This window comes from Prionailurus bengalensis, chromosome D1 (assembly GCF_016509475.1).
Source record: "Prionailurus bengalensis isolate Pbe53 chromosome D1, Fcat_Pben_1.1_paternal_pri, whole genome shotgun sequence".
Taxonomy (NCBI): Eukaryota; Metazoa; Chordata; class Mammalia; order Carnivora; family Felidae; genus Prionailurus; species Prionailurus bengalensis.
In genome coordinates this window covers 39,867,515-39,887,691 of record NC_057346.1, presented here as the reverse complement: position 1 = coordinate 39,887,691, position 20,177 = coordinate 39,867,515, and the positions used below count along the sequence as shown (strand labels likewise).

Below are 20,177 nucleotides of genomic sequence, written 5' to 3'. Positions count from 1 at the left end.
GTCATGATACGGTTCAGCGTTGTACAAACTGGAGGCCTTGAAGGAACGCTGTGAGACACTGCAGCATAATGTACCGAATGAGTTGTGTAGGCAGTGCACAAAAGGATGTATATCCCAAGGCATCTTCATAACAGGGCTTAAAACTAAAGTCACCCTCAACGCTCTGGGCAAATATTTTCCCCTTTCTGGACCTCTGCCTCCTGATCTATAACAAGAGCGCATTGAGAGAAAGGCAGCAAACTTCAAACCCGCGCCAGGTATGAGGAATAATGGACCGATGCGTAGGGTTTGACGCGGGCGCGGGCGCGGGCGCGGGCGCGGGCGCGGGCGCGGGCGCGGGCGCGGGCGCGGGCGCGGGCGCGGGCGCGGGCGCGGGCGCGGGCGCGGGCGCGGGCGCGGGCGCGGGCGCGGGCGCGGGCTTTTCCGGCGCGGCAGTCCCGGCTGTCCTCGGGGGAGGCGGGACTAGGCCGATTCCCGCGGCTTGGCCCAGCCATTGGCGGGCTGTTTGAATGACGGAAGTGACGGGAGGTCGGCGATGGCTGCCCCGCAGGCGCACAAACGGCTGTTGGGAAGCTGGTGGGCCCCTGGCGCCGGGGCCTTTTCTGTCTGAGCTGTGATTCCTGACCCCGGGTTTCTGGTTCACGGGTGAGTGACGGACGCGCCTGCTTCCCGCGGCCCGGCCGTGCAGAACTCCTTAAGCCCCGGAACTCGAGGTGTGCTCCTCCGGAAGGGGATGCCTTGAAGGCCCCGGGCCCTGCCTGGGGTCGGGCTGGCGGCGGTGAGGAGTGGGGGGACTGGAGGTGCGTCCGGACGCAGACCCGCTGCTTGCTGCGAGAGGCTGCTCCCGTGACCTTAGGCGCGTGTGGCCTTGCGCCCCCTTCCGGGGTGCTGTCGCGCGAGGTCCTTGGGCTTGCGAATCGGGGGCAGCCGGGAAGGCCTCCGCGGTTGCTGCTGTAAACGAAACGCTTTTCGGTGCGTCCTGCCCTCCCTTCCCGCGTGTCAACCGCGGACTTGGCCTGAAACCTTGTACCCGTTTAAGAGCACTGCCTGGAATTGTTTCTTGCATACAGCGTGCTCTGTTTTGGTGTCTCTCACCTTTAATTTCTCAGGTAGTAAGTCCGGCCGCAAGCTGAGCTTTTAAAACAGTGGGGGAACGTTTGAGTCTTTAATACTAATACAGTATTGGCGGTTTCACATTCATTAAGTCACGTAATCATCAGAACAACCCTTTGGGGTAGATGCTGTGATTTCCAATATAGTTTAAGAAAACGAGACCAAAGTAACGTAAGTGACTTGGCCAGTGTCTTCCTGCAGTAAATGGCCATGATGAGTCTTGAACGCAAATCTTCTAGGGCTAGTATTTTGTGACTACAGTATGTGCCATTTAATCCTCGGGACAAATCCTTAAAAGATAAATTAGTGTCATCTCTGTTACTGGATGGTATTAATACGCAGAATTTAAAAATCCATATTGATAGGAATAAATGATTTAATGAATAAGAGAAGGAGCAGGGGAAACTTCCGTACAGTAGGATTGCGATTGGTAAGTGTAGGAGGAAGAATGGAAATAGAAAATGCTTCTTGGCAAACGCCACAGTTAATGTTTCAAACAGCCATCAGTGGTTACTCAGGAGCAAACGTATAGTAAGGAACATGATACTTATATAGCCTCAACTGTCTCTCCACCAGATACTTAACAAAGGAGAAGCGGAGAGACCTGGTAGACACCACCCAACCAAGTGATCAAAATTAACATCAGCAGCTGGCAGTAAGACATGTTAACACAATTTAATACACCGAGAAAGGTCGCATCATCACTTCTGCGGTGTTCTTGCCAAAAATGCATACTCTCAGTGCAACTACAAGGAAAGATTAAGTGACTCCATATCGAGGGACGTTCTACAAAATAACTGACCAGCAGTTTAAAAAAAAAAAAAAAATCAAGAGGTTGAAAAGAAAGGCACAGACTCAGGAACTGTCCCAGATTAGAGGAGTCAAAGGAGGCATTATGATTTCAGCAGTGGTGAAAATGTAGTTCACCGACCTTCAGCTCCCGTATTCTGAATCCATTTGCATGGCTGCTTCTGGCCAGTGGCTGAACATGGCATGGACATTAAGGCAGGCCTATTCCTGAGACACAGGGACTTTCGCTTAAGAACTCCTCAGAGGTCTTACTGAATCAGTCTCTTTAGGCTGCATGGTGGTCATCTGCCCAAATTTCCCTCTCTCCATTAATTGTCAGATTTGCATGGAAGTCTGTCTGAAGTGCTCCCAGCTTTTACTGGCTCCCTCCCATTTTACCTCACACAGGCATCTCCTAACAAAATCTTTGTGGGTTTAATCCTGTCTTTGTCCTCTGCTTCTTGGAGGATCCAGAGATCTACAACTGTTGAAAGCAATGGGTTGTCCTTGAATTGGGTCCTGGTTCGGAAAATGGACATTAGTGGAGTACTTGACAAAATTTGAATAAGGTCTGTAGATTAGTTAAAAGTATTGTGCGAATGTTAATTTCTTGGTTTTGGTCGTTGTGCTGTGATTGCCACTTAGAGGAGCTGGGGAAAGAGTACAGTATATGGGAATTCTAAGTCTGAAATTACTTACAAATAAGTTAAAAAATTAAGAAAATTATATGCAAGAGAAAAGTCACTCTATCACATCTAAGGAGGTAAAAGTAACCTATGTTTTCCTATGCTCCTGAAGCAAATAAGATGAGAAATACTCAAAGCAATCTGAAAAAATAGTGTCACCCCCCCCCGTCTTTTGAGGTTTAACTTAGAATGAAGTATAACCATCCAAATGTAACATGTGAGGAATTTTTACATATGTATACACCTGTGTCATCATTAGATCAAAATACAGATCATTTCTAGCACCCTTGCAGGCTCCTTGTGTCCCATCCTAGTCATTAACCTACAGAAAGATGACCCCTATTTTAACCTCTCTAATCATAGATTGGTCTTGCTTGTTTTTGAGTTTCATACAAATGGAATTTTGTAGTGTGTTCTCTTTGTTGTCTTTTTTCCCTTGATACATTGTGAGATTTATCAGGTTTGTATATGAATTTTCAGAGACCTTCAGAAAAATTGTGAGGACTGAATTTAATCTTGCTCATTTTTTCCTTGTTTAGTACTTCCTTGTTCATCAGTCCCCACTCACAAAAAATACTGGTTTAAGCCAAAATTTCCTCATTCCACATGTTTTAGCATGTCAGAAAGTTAGGAGCCATATGGAATAAGGAAACCAGATTCTTCCTTTGGATCTGCCAACAGATCCTGTCGCTTAGGTCAAGTCCTTTAACCCAAAAGGCTTTTTGATTCTTCATTTGTAAAATGAGGAAGACAGGGTCGCCTGGGTGGCTTAGTTGGTTAAGCATCTTTAAGCGGTGGACTCTTGGGGTGCCTCAGTCGGTTACGCCTCTGACTCCCGCTCTGGTCATGATCTAACGGTTCATGAGTTCAAACCCCGCATTGGGCTCTGTGCTGACAACTCAGCCCGAAGCCTGCTTCAGATTCTGTGTCTCCCTCTCTCTCTGCCCCTCCCCCACTTGCACTCTGTCTCTGTCTCTCTCCCTCTCTCTCAAAAATAAACAAACATTTAAGGGGCCGACTCTTGATTTTAGCTCAGGTCATGATCGTGTGAGATCAAGACCCCTGCATCAGGCTCTGCACTGACATCGCAGAGCCTGCTTGGGATTCTCTCACGCTCTCTCTCTCTCTCTCTCTCTGCCCCTCCCCCGCTTGCAAAAAAAAAAAATGAGGGAGACAGCACTTCACCTACTGTTATCAAGGCCCTGTGAATATCAGATAAATGGGATGCATTGGAAAAGATTTTCAAATGCAAGCCATTATTTCTTTTTGGACTCAGAGTCCTATTAGATAACTTTAAATCCTCCTAGCCCAAAACAATATCCATCCATAGCATGTGCAATACTGCCTCGTAGTTATTTGTTAAATTAGTTTGAATATTAAAATAAAACGATAACCTCTGTCCTTCAGTTGTTAGGAATCTAGCTAGAAAGGGCACACTGTAATAGATGAAAAACTAGAGGAAGGTAATACCAAGACAACATTAGATTGGTCCCCATGTGAGTGTAAAGGTAATATTCATCATAGGTGAGCAAGTCAGGAATGGGGTGGTGGGTGGGTAAGGCAAAAATTGATAGAGTCTCATGAAGAAGTGGGTCATAAGCTAACTTCCGAAAGCTCTGAGTATCCATGTTATAACCTAGGGTGGAGAGTGACAACACCTGGTCAACGGCATTAGAAGAGTAGATCTGAGAACCTAAACACCTGACTCATCCAAACAACAGAATTATGCTCAGAAAATTTTTAAATGGTTGTTGATTTTTAAAAAAATCACACCATAGTAATTATTACAGAATTGTTGAAGGTTGATGTGATTCCATATGATACAGTGACACTTGGCAATCAAGTGACTCACAGCAGACTGAGAGTTGAATCTAGGGAGCAGGAGTCTTTTACAATTACAGCAGTCTTGCTGGTTATGAACAAGTTATCAGCGTTCTCGAGTGTAACATTGTAATTGTGAAAACATTTATGCTAACACATTTTTTTAAGTCTTTGTGCTTTTTTTACATTTAAGCTAGGTAAACTCCGTAAATCTTGATCAGAAGTCAGGTTCCAGATACTCTAGATAAACACACTGCTGTAATGGGGGAAAATGTTTCCAAGTAAATGCTACTTGTAAATATAAATCGACTTAGTCTATCTAAATTTTTTTTCATATGTATATAGTCCTTTAAATATGAACTGTTAAATACATTTTAAAAATTGTTCTAATCTTTGCTACCCTATTTTAATAGACATTTTTTTTTCTTTTCTTTTTTTAAATTCAGAATCTCTAAAGTACCCAGAAATGAAAAGAAAGGTAGGGAATGCTGGCAAGCTGAGATTGAGTCCTAATGAGGAAGCTTTCGTTTTAAAGGAAGATTATGAAAGAAGACGAAAACTAAGACTGCTGCAGGTAAGATTTCATTTAGAACAATGTTTCAAATTCTTTGTCTTCCCCAAATTATTAGTGGGTTTATAGTAGAGAGTTCTAAATGTTGCATTTAAAGCCCTTTCCTGGGGCGCCTGGGTGGCTCAGTCAATTGAGCGAGCATCTGATTTTGGCTCAGGTCACGATCTCACAGTTTGTGGGTTTGAGCCCGTGTTGGACTCTGTTGACAGGTCAGAGCCTGGAGCCTGCTTCGGATTCTGTGTCTCCCTTTTTCTCTGCCCCTCCCCTGCTTGTGCTCTGTCTCCATCTCTCTCTCAAAAATGAATAAACATTAAAAACATTTTAAAAAATAAAGCCCTTTTCTGGCTGTACAAGAGCCCTGGTTCTTGTGTATTAACTAGTTTTGGAAAATTCGAAAAATAGGCTGTAATAGTAAACAGATGAAGAAGAGTTTGAGGTTAGGGATTATTTGACTTGATAATTATTTGAAAATCATTCTTTAAACATTTTTTAAATTATGTGTTATTGATGAGGATTCGAGTAGGAAGATTAGAATGGCTTTGAAGACTTACTGGAAAGATTATTAGCTGCTGCAACAGACTGATTAAGAAGTTGTAGATTATTCTTTTCTAGAGGTCTTCTCAGAGTAAGAAATTTAAGTCCTCGCGAAGCGTGTTGTAGGTGCCCTTCTGTCTAGAATTGGGGATGATGTACCACAAACATGGACTTCTCATCCAGCTCTGTCTGTATTCACCTGGACTGGAAATTTTGTTGATCATCCTTACCTTTTTAACCTCTTATAGGTTATTAAAATGACCATGGTAATCCTGTTAGTGCTTAGATTGGAGAGGAGAAGATAGTAGCTAATGAGTTAGAACTTTAGAAGTAGTCTTGAGGGTTTAACTTCTTACATCACTTGGATTTTCTGCTTTCCGTAGGCCTTACCTAATATATGGATATTCAGGAAAATTGATATACCTGAGGAGAATTCATTTAAGTTCCTATTTCCAAGTGGCTTTTCAGAAAACTTGAAGTAAGCCTCTTTTCATATAATCTGTTAAATATGCATTCTTTAGGTTCGAGAACAAGAAAGGGATATCGCCTTTCAGATAAGAGAAGATATAAAACACAGGAGAAATCAGCAATTAGCCCGTTTGGCAGAGGAACTAAGGACAGAATGGAAAGAATCACAAACTCAGAAAATAAAGACCTTGGAAAAACTGTATTTGGCAAGTTTAAGAAATATGGGAGAGGGACACCAACAAGCCATAGAAAATGTAAGTGAACACTTACCGCCTGTCTGGTAGTAGTAGTGGTTAGAAGTAAGTTACAGTTATTCAGTGTTGTCTGGTATAAATGTTTGCACGTATAGAATTTATTTGGGGCAGCCTAAACTTATGTTTTCTACAGTCTTTTTCTTTATTTAAAGAGGTTGACATACAATATTTTATTAGTTTCAGGAGTACGACATTGTGGTTCAACAATTACCTTATGCGGTGCTCACCCTGATAAGGGTAGTTACCGTCTGTCGCCTACAGAGTTATCGCGATAGTGTTGATTATATTCTCTATGATGTATTTTTTCATTCCTATGACTTATTCTATAGTGACAAGTTTGCACCTCTTAATCCCCTTCACCTATTTCACCCATCCCCCACCCACTCACCTCTGGCAACCACCAGTTTGTTCTCTATATTGATTAGTTGGTTTCTTATTTTTTTGTTTGTTCATTTGTTTTGTTTTTTTAGATTTCACATACAAGTGAAATCATAAGGTATTTGTCTTTCTCTGTCTGAATTATTTTACTTAGCACATTACCCGTAGGCTTTCCATGCTGTTAGAAATGGCAAGATCTCTTTTTTTTTTTTTTTTATGACAGATATTCCATTGTATATATACATACACTATAGTTTCTTTATCCACTTATCTGTCAGTGGACACTTAGGCTACTTCTGTATCTTGGCTATTATAATAAATCTGCAGTAAACATAGGGGTACATATATCTTTTCAAATTGGTGTTTTCATTTTCTTTGGGTAAATACCCAGCAGTAGAATTACTGGTATTTTTTATTTTTAATTTTTTGAAGAACCTCCCTACTGTTTCCACAGTGACTGCACCAATTTACATTTCCACCAACAGTGCGCAAGGATTCTCTTTTCTCTATATCCTCACCAGCACTTGTTATTTCTTTTTGATACTTGCCATTCTGACAGGTGTCAGGTGATACCTCATTGTGCTTTGGATTTGCATTTCTTTAATTAGTGATGTGGAGCATCTTTTCGTGTGTCTGTTGGCCAGCCATGTGTCTTCTTTGGAAAACTGTCTAAGTCCTCTGCATATTTTTAAATTGGATTATTTGATTTTTGTTGTTTTGGGTTGTATGAGTACCTTATATAGTTGAGATTAATGCCTTATCTGATATATCATTTATCAGTATCTTCTCCCATTCAGTAGATTACCTTTTCGTTTTTTGATGGTTTCCTTCACTGTGAAAAAGCTTTTTAGTTTGATGTAGTCCAGTTGCTTATTTTTTGCTTTTGTTTTCCTTGCCTAAGGAAACATATCCAGCAAAATAATGCTGAGGCGGATTTCCAAGAGATTACTACTTATGTTTTCTTTTAGGAATTTAATGGTTTCAGGTCTTACATTTAGGTCTTTAATCCATTTGGGGTTAATTTTTGTATCTGGTGCAAGAAAGCGGTCCCGTTTTAATCTTTTGCATGTGGCAGTCCAATTTCCAACACTATTGAAGAGACTGTCTTTTCTCCATTGTATATTCTTGTTTACTTTGTCACAGATTAATTGACCATATAAACATGGGTTTATTTCTGTGTTCTGTATTCTGTTCCATTGATCTGTGTGTGTGTGTTTGTGTCACTACCATACTGTATTGATTACTATAGTTTTGTAATACAGTTTGAAATCAGCAAGTGTGATGCCTCCAGGTTCCTTCTTCTTTCTTAAGATTGCTTTGGCTATTTGGAGTCTTTGTGATTCTGTACAAATTTTAGAATTATTTGTTCTAGTTCTGTGGAAAATATTGTTGGTATTTTGATAGGAATTGCATTGACTCTGTAGATTGCTTTGGGTAGTTTGGACATTTTAACAATATTAATTTTTCCAGTTCTTGGACATTGTATACCTTTCCATTTATTTGTGTCATCTTCAGTTTCTTTCATTGGTGTTTTATAATTTTCAGAGTATAATTCTCTTCACGCCTTGGTTACATTTATTCCTGAGTATTTTATTCTTTGTGATATAATTGTAAATGGGATTGTTTTCCTAATTTCTTTTTGTCCTACTTTGTTATTAAGGTACAGAAATGCAACAGAATTGTGTATATTAATTGTGTATCCTGCAGCTTTACTGAATTCATTTATTTTAATAGTTTTTTGGTGGAGTCTTTAGGGTTTTCTATATGTAAAATCATGTCATCTGCAAATACTGACAGTTTACCTGTTCCTTTCCAGTTTGGATGCCTTTTATCTCTTGTGTGATTTCTGTGGCTAGGAATTCCAGTACTTGTTGAATAATAGAGTAGCCGTCCTTGTTTCTGATCTTAGAGGAAGAGCTTTCAACTTTTCACCATGGAATATGATGTTAGTTGTGGGTTTCTCATAAATCGCCTTTTGTTATGTTGAGATATGTTCCCTGTGAACCCATTTTGCTGAGAGTTTTTGTCACGAATAGATGTTGAATTTTGTCAAATGCTTTTCCTACCTCTGTTGAAATTGATCATATGGTCTTTATTCTTCATTTTGTTAATGTGCTGTATTATAGTAATTGAGTTGTACTTTTTGAACATCCTTCATTCCTGGTATAAGTCCTATTTGATCATGGTAAATAATTCTTTTAATGTATTGTTGAATTCAATTTGCTAATATTTTGTTGAGGATTTTTGCATCTATGTTGATCAGGGATTTTGGCCTATGATTTTTCTTTTCCTGTAGCTTCTATCTGGTTGTGGTACAGGGTTATGCTGGCCTTATAGAATGCATTTGGAAGCATTCCTCCCTCTTCTATTTTATGGAATAGTTTGAGAATGGTAAGTATTAATTCTTTTTTAAATGTTTGGTTAGAAATTCACCAGAAGCCATCTAGTCCTGGACTTCTATTTTGGGGGAGTTTTTTTTTTTTTTATTAATTCAACTTTAATGTTAGTAATCAGTCTGCTCATGTTTTCTCTTCCTGATTCAGTCTTGGAAGATTGTTTCTGGGAATTTATCCAATTTTTTCTAAGTTGTCCATTTTGTTGGTGTATATTTTTCATAGTAGTCTTTTCTAATTCTTTGTTTTTCTGTGGTGTAAGTTGTCTTTCAGATTTTATTTACGTAAATGCTCTTTCTTTTTTCTTGATGAGTCTGGCTAAATGTCTCTCAATTCTATTTATCTTTTCAAAGAACCAGCTTAGTTTCATTGATCTTTTTTTTAAATCTCTATTTCATTTATTTCCACTCTGATCTCTATGTCCTTATTTTTACTAACATTTGGCTTTGCTGCTTCTTGTTTTTTAGTTCCTTTAGGTATAAGATTGGTTGTTTATTTGATATTTTTCTTGTTTCTTGAGAGAGGCCTGTATTGCTTTTAACTTCCGTCTTAGAACTGCTTTTGCTGCATCTCAGAGAATTTGTGTTTCCATTTTCATTTTTCTCTATTTTTTTATTTCCTCTTTGACTTTTTCATTGACCCATCTGTTGATTATCTTTAGTGTGGTTGGTTTTTTTTTTTTTCTTACCCCCAGTTTTTTTCTTGTAATTGATTTCTAGTTCCATACTGTTGTGGTCAGAAAGGTGCTTGATATGATTTCACTTCTTAAATTTAATGGGACATGTTTTGTGGCCTAACATGTGATCTATCCTGGTGGATGTTCCATATGAACTTGAAAAGAATGTGTATTCTGCATTGTTTTTTGTTTTTTGTTTTTTTTAGATAGAATGTTTTCTCTCTATATTTTAAGTCCATCTGTCTGGATGATCTATCTGTGTATGTAAGTGGCTGTTAATATTTACTTTATATATTTATATGTTCCTATGTTGGGTGCATATATATTTACAGTTGTTATAGCCTCTTTTCATTATGTAATGCCTTTCTTTGTTTCTTGGTATAGTCTTTGTTTTAAAGTCTGTTTGTCTGATAAAAGTATTGTTACCTGGCTTTTTTTCCCTTTTTCTTCCATTTGTATAGAATATCTTCTTCCAGCCTTAACTTTCAGTCTGTATGTGTCTTTAGATCTGAAGTGGGTCTCTTGTAGGCAGCATGTAAATGGGTCATAGTTTTTATCCATTCACCCCATGTCTTTTTTTTATTATGTTTATTTATTTTGAGAGAGCGTGAGCGGGGGAGGGGCAGAGAGAAAGGGAGACAATCTGAAGCAGGCTCTAGGCTCTGAGCTGTCACCACAGAGGGGCTCCCACCCGTAAGTTTTGAGGTCATGACCTGAGCCAAAGTCAGACGCTCAACTGACTGAGCCAGGCGCCCCAGCGCCCCATGTCTTTTTGATTGGAACATTTAGTTCGTTTACATTTAAAATAATTATTGACAGGTATGTACTTATTGCCATTTTGTTATTTTCTGGTTGTTTTTTGTAGTTTTTCCTGTGTTCCTTTCTTCCTCTCTTGCTCTCTTTGTGTTTTGATGACTTTCTTTAGTGTTATGCTTGGATTTGTTTCTATTTTGTGTGTCTATTATAGGTTTTTGGGTTTTGGTTATGAGGTTCATATATAGTATTCTGTGTATATAGCAGTCTGTATTAAGTTGATGGTTGCTTAAGTTCAGACATTCTAAAAACACTAAATTTGTACTCCCCCTTTTACATTTTATGTGTGGTATAATATTTTACATTGTTTTATTTCATGTGTCCCTTAACTAATATTGTAGATATAATTGATTTTATTACTTTTATCCCGTAACCTTCATACTAGCTTTATAAGTGATCAACCAGTGGAATTTTTTGCTTTCATAGTTTTCTTGCTTCTAGTTATGGCTTTTTCTTTTCCACTTAAAGAAATCTCTCTAACATTTCTTGTAAGGCTGGTTTCAAGGTGATGATTTAATTGTTGATGTTTTAATTGTGTATCTTGGTGTGAGCCTCCTTGGTTTCATGTTGTTAGGTCCTCTGTGTGCTTCCTGGACCTGGAAGTCTGTTTACCTCCCTAGGTTAGGAAAGTTTTCAGCTATTGTTTGTTCAAATGTGTTTTTCTGTTCCCCGTTATTCTCCTCTGGGACCCCTGTAATGTGAATGCTATTATGCTTGAAGGTGTCTTGGGTCCCTTAACCTGTCCTCATTATTTTTATTATTATTCATTTTTATTTTTGCTGTTTAGCTTGGGTGCTTTCCGCTACCCTTTTTTCCAGCCGACTGATTCATTCTTCTGCATCCTTTCATTTGCTGTTGATTCCCTCTAGTGTATTTTTCTTTTTCTTTTTAAGTTTATTTATTTGTTTTGAGAGAGAGAGCATGAGTGCAGGAGAAGGGCAGAGAGAGGGAGAGACAGAATCCTAATCAGGCTCTGCGCTGTCAGCAAGGAGCCATGCACAGGGCTTAAACTCCCTAACTGTGAGATCATGACCTGAACCGAAATCATCTTCACCAACTGAGACACCCAGGTGCCCTGTGGCTGGTTCTTTTTTATATTTTCTATCTCTTTTTTAAGTTCTCACTGAATTCATCTACTCTTAAATTTGGTGAGCTTCCTCCTCACCATTACTTTGAACCCTTTACCAGCTATATTGCCTGTCTCCATTTTGTTTAGTTGTTTTTTTTTCTTTCTGTGGTTTTGCCTTGTTCCTTTTATTTAGAACATATTTCTCCATCTCCTTCTTTTGTCTGACTTTCTGTGTATGTTTCTGGGAATTAGGTGGAACAATTCCCTCTCCTGGTCTTGAGGGAGTGGCCTTATGTAGGAATGTCCCCAGAGTAGACTGAGTGTGCCCAGCAGCTATTGCTGGCCAGCTGGAGCTGGTGTGGTCATAGCCCAGGGGCCTGATGCGCTGTACTGCAGGGCCGCCCTGGCACGGAGACTGAACTGGAGCAGGCTGGGGTTCCTGGGGTGCTCCATGCTGGGGCTGCCCCATCAGATCTGCCTCAATTTTTATATATTAGTATAATTTAATAATCCTGCTAGATGCATTTCCTAATAAGAATCAGTTATTAGGAAAGTAAAATCTGTCTTTAACATATGATGTTTAAATTGGAAGTATTCTCTTCCAGTACTTATTTATCTGGGTAAATAAAATAACCTTCTGAATCAGAAGTTGTTTGTTGCAAGCATTTTGGACAGATTTCATTGGGCTGAATGCAGATTTCCCATTTATGATTCTTCATACCTCTAGAACATGTATAGTTGGAATATGTATACACTTGGATTTCATTCACAAACAGTAACAGTTCTTTGATGACTTTCAGAAAGACAAAGTAGAACGTAGTATTTAAGACTATTCCCAAGCCATGTGTTGTTTATTGTGATTTATGGTTGGAAAATACTAGATTGTGGTCCCAGATACAGTCGCACAAAATAACCAACCTGGTTCCAAAGAAGGAAGGTCTTTGATATCAAACAATTAGTGAAGAAAATAAACATCCTTGAAGTATGTGACAATGATATGTGGTCCTTGGTCCCTGAGATTAGTCTGTTTTCAGTAATAGCCTTAGGATTGTGACATCTGATTTTTGTAGTTTTATTTATGCCACCGTTAACTTTGTGCTTTAAGTGCAGTGTTTCCTAAACCTCAGTCATTTGAATACCTTTGTGATTTTTGCCCTGGCTGGCGAACCACCCATATTATTTGTTTGGCATGTTAATCTTGTTTAACATAACATTTTAAGTAATATATATTTTTAGGAACCTGATTTGAATGCTCTGGCACAGCGGGCAGCAGAAAGAAAAAGAAAAGCAGAAATGAGACATAAAGAGGCTCTGAAATTACAGAAAAATCAAAAAGAGGAACTGATGAAACAAAAAACCTGGTAAAATAATAATGATTTTTACCATATTTTCCACTGAAACCGATAGGGCTGGAAGTAGAGAATACATCGGATACTATTTAAACAGATATTAAATATAAGTCATGTGGTATATCAATTGATTTGTTCAACTTGGTTTAAAAATAATGTCTTGGGGGGCTCCTGGGTGGCTGAGTCGGTTAAGCGTCCAACTTGTGATCTTAGCTCAGGTCTTGATCTCAGGGTTGTGAGTTCAAGCCCCATGTTGGGCTCCATGCTGGGTGTGAAGTCTACTTAAAAATAAAATGAAATAAAAATCATGCGGTGGGCGTTTGGTTTGCCTAGGTGAGCAAATTAACAAATGAGCTTTCTCTTCTAGTATGACTTTAGCAACTCCTTAGTTTCTGGAAAAATGTATGGCTAGTTCAGAATGAATGTCCCCCCCAAATCTGTCTGCCTCCGATATAATAAAAAGAAAAATCAGTGCAGTTAAGAGCATGGAAAGAGACTCAGACTATTGACAAATCATTTAATGTGTATTTTTGCATGTTTTAAAAGTGATGGAGCCTCTTACTAGTCAACAGTGCTCATTGTGTAGAGACTTTTTATTAAACGGCATATTGAGCCTGTGGGATCCAACTGGAGGATTTCTTGAGATCCTCTGCCTTTTATATTTTAGACCTTAAAGGTTGTGCTATAATATTACCTGGGAGATTAATTTAGGACATCTCTTGTTTTTTTCAAGGCATATAACAGCTCGAAAGGAAGCATTACTTGTGGAAAAAGAGAGATCTGCCAAAATTACAAGTCTGCCACCACCACCTCCAGCTCTTTTTGAGGTGAATTACTTTGAGTGTTGAGAAGAACTGGCTTATAATAATTCTTTATTATTAGAATTCAATGCAGGTCAAAATTTCATTTGTTTAAACTTAATTCTTAAATTTGCAGGTAACACACGTCTAGAGTATTTAAAAATAATCCTAGATACTTTTTTACCCCTTCTTTAGTATATATCTCTGATGTATAAGGATTTTTTTTTTAAGCACAGTACTAATATTCGTGATATCTAATACCCAGTCTGTATTCAATTTTCAGCAGTTGTCTGTATTTTTTTTTAGTTGTTTCAAAAGCTATGTTTTTGATTTTTAAAAAACTATAAATGGTTTGGTCTTAAAAATGCCCTTTATTTATTGGGGGAAAAAAACCTGGATTACTTACCCTGCCAACTTTTTACATTCAAGATTTGGGCATTGTATGGGGCGCCTGGGTGGCGCAGTCGGTTAAGCGTCCGACTTCAGCCAGGTCACGATCTCGCGGTCCGTGAGTTCGAGCCCCGCGTCTGGCTCTGGGCTGACGGCTCGGAGCCTGGAGCCTGTTTCCGATTCTGTGTCTCCCTCTCTCTCTGCCCCTCCCCCGTTCATGCTCTGTCTCTCTCTGTCCCCCAAAAAATAAATAAACGTTGAAAAAAAAAAATTTAAAAAAAAAAAAAGATTTGGGCATTGTAAATGGTTAGCCTCTTAGAGGTAAAGAAGTTTGGTTTAGATAAATTAATAAATTTACATGAGATTACATAAAGTAGATGAGAGATGTCTATTTCTCTGTGGGAATAATATGTGTGCTTTTGTGATTTGGAACTTATTTTAGAAAAGACAAAGTGGAAATTAATTTTAAAAGGTATTGGTTCTTTTGTTTTACAATAGTTTGTTGTAGTTATTGAAATGGCTGTTTGGGTGATTATCACAATTACATAGTTATTTTTATCTAAAAAGTAGAAATTAAAAAACCATTACATACAGGGCTATCTAATTTCATTGCATATACAAGTATATCTTATGTAGGTAAGATCAGCAGAGGTACCAGATGTTGGCCTCTTAAGGCTTTGATTTTGTCAGCCTTCCTGCTTTTATGTGGAGCCATCTGCCATGTGACATTTGATCCAAAAGATTCAAATGGGAGCATTTCAGATTTCGCTCACTCCCTCAAGTACCGTCTCCCTCAGTACCTCGTTAAAACACAAGCAGTCGGGGCGCCTGGGTGGCGCAGTCGGTTGGGCGTCCGACTTCAGCCAGGTCACGATCTCGCGGCCCGTGAGTTCGAGCCCCGCGTCGGGCTCTGGGCTGATGGCTCAGAGCCTGGAGCCTGTTTCCGATTCTGTGTCTCCCTCTCTCTCTGCCCCTCCCCCGTTCATGCTCTGTCTCTCTCTGTCCCAAAAATAAATAAAAAACGTTGAAAAAAAAAATTAAAAAAAAAAAAAAAAAAAAAACACAAGCAGTATTTTATCCATGATGCCTTTTGATTACTTTTATTGTAATTCCTGATGTTCTAACAAGTCAGGGTCAAATACTTACAAAAAGCAAACAAAGCATTATCTGTGTAAGTGATTTGGCAAATAGGGATTGTATACAAATGTGTAGTTGTACTTTTCCCCCCAACTTTTTATTACGAAAATTTTCAAAATACAGAGAAGTTAAAAGGCAAGTACAGTACAATGAATAGTTGTTTACACCTATGTGTGTGTATAGATTTCAAAGAGTTGTGTGTATAAATGCATACATTTGAATATAAATTGTAGCATATTTTATGCTTCTTATAAGAATAAGGACATTCTCTTATGCAATGACAGTATCACACTAAGGAAATTAATACTGATTTTTTATACCATTTAGTATATAGTCCATAGTTAAGATTCTCCAGTTGTCCCTAAATTGTTTTACTTTACAACTTCGTTTTATGTTTGCATTTATATTTATATTTATATTTATATTTATATTTATATTTATATTTATATATGTATAAAGTCTATTGTCAAGTTAGCTTATAGTGTATACAGTGTGCTCTTGGTTTGTAGAAACAACTTCTTTCTTTTTTAAATAGGATTCCAGTCGGGCTTCACCCATTGCTTCTGTGTGTTTTGTCTTAGTCTCTCTCAATCTAGAACATCCTCTCACTCAACCCTACTCAATTTTTGTATTTCAGACTTTTTGAGGAGACTAGTTTCTTATATTCTGTTTGTCTCACTTGGTTATGGTGGTGAATACAAGACATCTCTATTAAAAAGGTATATTTTGCTCTGTTCAGTTATCAAGTAATCTGGGAGGTGATACTTTGGCACCAGACAGGTGTCTATCATCCATCTACGTTTATTCACTGTCCTACTTCTGTTTGAAAAAGGACAGCTTTCTCATCACTGGGCGTGCACCACCATAACCAAGTGCTCAAACTTAGAATCCGTAATAAGGGAGCAACTTGCCATTATGTACCTTCTGATGTGATGCAGTAAACTACACAGCATCACCAATTTACTATTCTTGCTTAAGTATACTTTAGTTTCTCAATCTATATTCCCCATTGATAGAAATACAGTGAATGATTCTCATGTAAGAAAAATGAATAAGAATAACTGGTTAGATACAAAATTACTTTTTTTTATTGGGTTCAGCTTTAATTGAAAATACTGTTAACCTAATAATCCATTGTCTACATTCCTTTTTCAGAACATTGAATTAAAGAAAACTTCTCATGTGAAAACCAGTAGTTCTACCTATCATCACCTCCACACTTTTGTGAATAGAGAGATGGACACAAACCAGGTGATTGACTTATTGTTGTTCATGATCCTCACTTTATTTCTGTTCATTGAAGTGAGTTATATGTGTAATTTGGCACTATACACATAAGCATAAACTATAGGAAAACAACTACCAATGTCATCACCAAAGAGTAATGTGATTCATACATTAATGAATTCATTGTAGCCTTTGTATATATAAGTATATACACATACTTTTCTTTTTTTTTTTTTAATTTTTTTTTATATGTAATTTATTGTCAAATTGGTTTCCATACAACACCCAGTGCTCATCCCAACAGGTGCCCTCCTCAATGCCCATCACCCACTTTCCCCTCCCTTCCACCCCCTATCAACCCTCAGTTTGTTCTCAGTATTTAAGAGTCTCTTATGGTTTGCCTTCTTCCCTCTCTGTAACTTTTTTTCTCTCCCTTCCCCTCTCCCCTCATCTTCTGTTAAGTTTCTCAGGATCCACATATGAGTGAAAACATACAGTATCTGTCTTTCTCTGCCTGACTTATTTCACTTAGCCTAACACTCTCCAGTTCCATCCACTTTGCTACAAAAGGCCATATTTCGTTCTTATTGCCAAATAGTATTCCATTGTATATATAAACCACAACTTCTTTATCCATTCATCAGTTGATGGACATTTAGGCTCTTTCCATAATTTGGCTATTGTTGAAAGTGCTGCTATAAACATTGGGGTACAAGTGCTCCTATGCATCAGCACTCCTGTATCCCTTGGGTAAATTCCTAGCAGTGCTATTGCTGGGTCATAGGGTAGATCTATTTTTAATTTTTTGAGGAACGTCCCCACTGTTTTCCAGAGCAGCTGCACCAGTTTGCATTCCCATATACACATACTTTTCAAAACATAATTTTTATAGGCATCATAGAGTTTATTTAACCATTGTTCTTTTGTTCATTTCTTTTTGCTTCTGTAAATAATGCAAACATAATAATCTTGTAAATTTTTGTGTATAATTCTGAGGTATATTTAGAATAGACTCATGGAAGAGAAATTATTGGATCCAAATTATAACATTTGATACAGATACTTGATATGGATCATTAAATTGCCTTTTAAAAAGTATCAGCAACATATGAAAATGGGCATCTTATCATACCCTTATCTATTCCCTTGTATGGATTATTATGGTTTAGAAATTATTGCCAGTCTCAAGAGTGATAAATGGTAATCCTTGTTTTTATAATTGCTATTTCTTTATAACTGGATTTTAATTTCTTTTCATGTTGGATATTGGCTACTAAGAAAACAAACTTTCCCAGTATAGCTTTCTTATGAAGTTTAGAGTGCAGCAAATACACATTTTGGTTAACTACTTATTGGCAGATGTTAAAATCAATATTCAGTTCAAACCTGAGATGGATGAATATTCTCATCATAGAATTAACTTCTAAGAAAAAGAATAAATCTTGATTTGTTTAAAATCGTATTGTTATTACAGCTTTAATAGTATTATAACATAGGGACAGTAACTTCAGTCTGTGGCTAACTTGTTTTTGTGGTTACTATACCACATTTTGCAGTATTAAGTAGATGTTCTCTCTCAAATAAGATTGATGAAGAAAAACTTTTTTTTTTTTTTTACCTAGCTGTTGTATAGGGTACCGCTGATGGGGTTACAGTAAGTTATTAAACTTTCCTCTTTGATAGTAAATAAAAGACCTCTCTCCTCTTTAATTTCTGGATTGAAGATTGGATCAGTACTTGTAGTTTTATAAAAACAGTCCCATAAACTAAAGCATTCTGATATTTGTTTTATTTGCTACTTTATACCATTACTTAGGGAAAAAAAATCTGTCTTTAAACCTTGGGTTTAAAATGTGACAGTGGAGCAGCGTATTTGGTTTTCAGGATAACAAAATTACCTCTGAATTTTCATCTGCATCTTGTTCCTTTTTTTTTTTTTTTTAATTTTTTTTTTAATGTTTGTTTATTTTTGAGAGAGAGATAGAGTGTGAGCAGTGGAGGGGCAGAGAGAGAAGGAGACAGAATCTGAAGCAGGCTCCAGGCTCTGAGCTGTCAGCACAGAGCCCAATGTGGGGCTCAAACTCACAGACTGAAATCATGACCTGAGCCGAAGTTGGATGCTTAACCAACTGAGCCACCCAGGCGCCCCTTATTCCTTTTTTTTTTTTTTTTTTTTTAATGTTTTTTACTTTTGAGAGAAACAGAGCATGAGCTGGAGAGGGGCAGAGAGAGGGGGAGACACAGAGACACAGAATCAGAAACAGGTTCCAGGCTCTGAGCTGTTAGCACAGAGCCCTACATGAGGCTCAAACTCACAAACTGTGAGATCATGCCCTGAGCTAAAGTTGGACACTTAACTGACTGAGCCACCCAGGTGCCCCTGCATCTTATTTCTTTAGCAGCTTTCTGTAAATAAACAACTTTCATATGTTCAGTCAGCCTTTTTAACATGTACAAGTATAAGATGTTTCATTTGAATAGCCTGATAAAGTAGTTCTAAAATCTTTTATGTCATAACATTTGTCTTTGGCTTAAGAATGATGAGGTAGTCTCCTGTATCCCCACTTAGAGCCAGTTATTCTCTGAATTATGTTTAGCTACATTTACTTTCTATGCACACAATAAAGAAAAACATGTTTGCGTTTTCTAAATTACTCATGGCCTTCCTTGTGTTTGTTCCTTTGTCCATGACAGTTGCATAGCAACTTGTTAAAAATGGATTTTTTGTCCCTAGAAGTATTTTTCCAATCAAATACACTGTATTGTTTGCTGTGAGACCCAGAAATGTCTGTAGACAAGAAAAGCAGAAACAGTTGAATTCATCAGTTAGCCTGCTGTCCTACTTAAAAAGATTTCTGTCCAAATGTCTGACGTACAAGATGCAGAAGTAGCATATTTAATAATATCACGTTGTGTGCACTGCAGATTTTAATTGATGGAAGAGTTTTTTAGAAACATGTTTTCTAAAAAGAAAATTTGGGATTCACAGTTTTTGCAAATTTCATGTACCTTTTGAGTTCAGCTGCTAGAAATTTAATCTAACAATTATTTCAACAAGATTTTTGTCTAAATTTTGAGTGTCATTAACACAAGTCTATAAGGGATTGTCTTCCTAAAGCATGCTTGTAAAATCTTGTTTTTAAGTTTGGGCACTCTAACCCTTTATTTTCTTCATATCTTTTATGTACCTCATTGTGTTTGGACTGAATATTGTGAATGTTGTGTATTTTTGAAATTTTTCCTTCCCTTAAAGTTTTGGTTTAGCAAAATTGACATTCTGCTATTAATTCACTTCAAATGGTGTGGTGAATTCCCAAAAAACACTTCTTAAAAATGTCATGGCCTGGTGTGCTTGGGTGGCTCAGTCGGTTGAGAGTCTGACTTTGGCTCAAGTCATGATCTCACTGCTTGTGAGTTCGAACTCAGCACTGGGCTCTGTGCTGACAGCTCAGAGCCTGGAGCCTGCTTCAGATTCTGTCTCCTTCTCTCTCTGCCCCTCCACTGTTCGTGCACGCGCTCTCTCTCTCTCCCAAATATAAAATAAAACATAAAAAAAATTTTTAAGTCATGGCCTAAATGGAATGAAATGGTGTTCTTAAAGATTACTTTATTTAATTTTATGCATTTTAATTCCCTAAATAAATTTTTTGGAAATTATAGTATTGATTTAATATAACCTTTGTTCTGCCTGGTGTTCTGTTTAGATTTG

General features: G+C 37.9%; 1 protein-coding gene across 1 annotated transcript in view; it reads left to right on the top strand.

Moving 5' to 3' along the window:
• The first annotated feature begins 494 nt into the window (after positions 1-494).
• CEP295 (centrosomal protein 295) overlaps positions 495-20,177 on the top strand; it is a 55,770-nt gene continuing 36,087 nt past the window's right edge. Inside the window, 6 exon segments of the mRNA XM_043579939.1 lie at positions 495-645; positions 4,856-4,983; positions 6,036-6,236; positions 12,802-12,926; positions 13,648-13,741; positions 16,397-16,492. Of these exon segments, the coding sequence (XP_043435874.1) occupies positions 4,876-4,983; positions 6,036-6,236; positions 12,802-12,926; positions 13,648-13,741; positions 16,397-16,492 (624 nt within the window). The 5' untranslated portion in view covers positions 495-645; positions 4,856-4,875.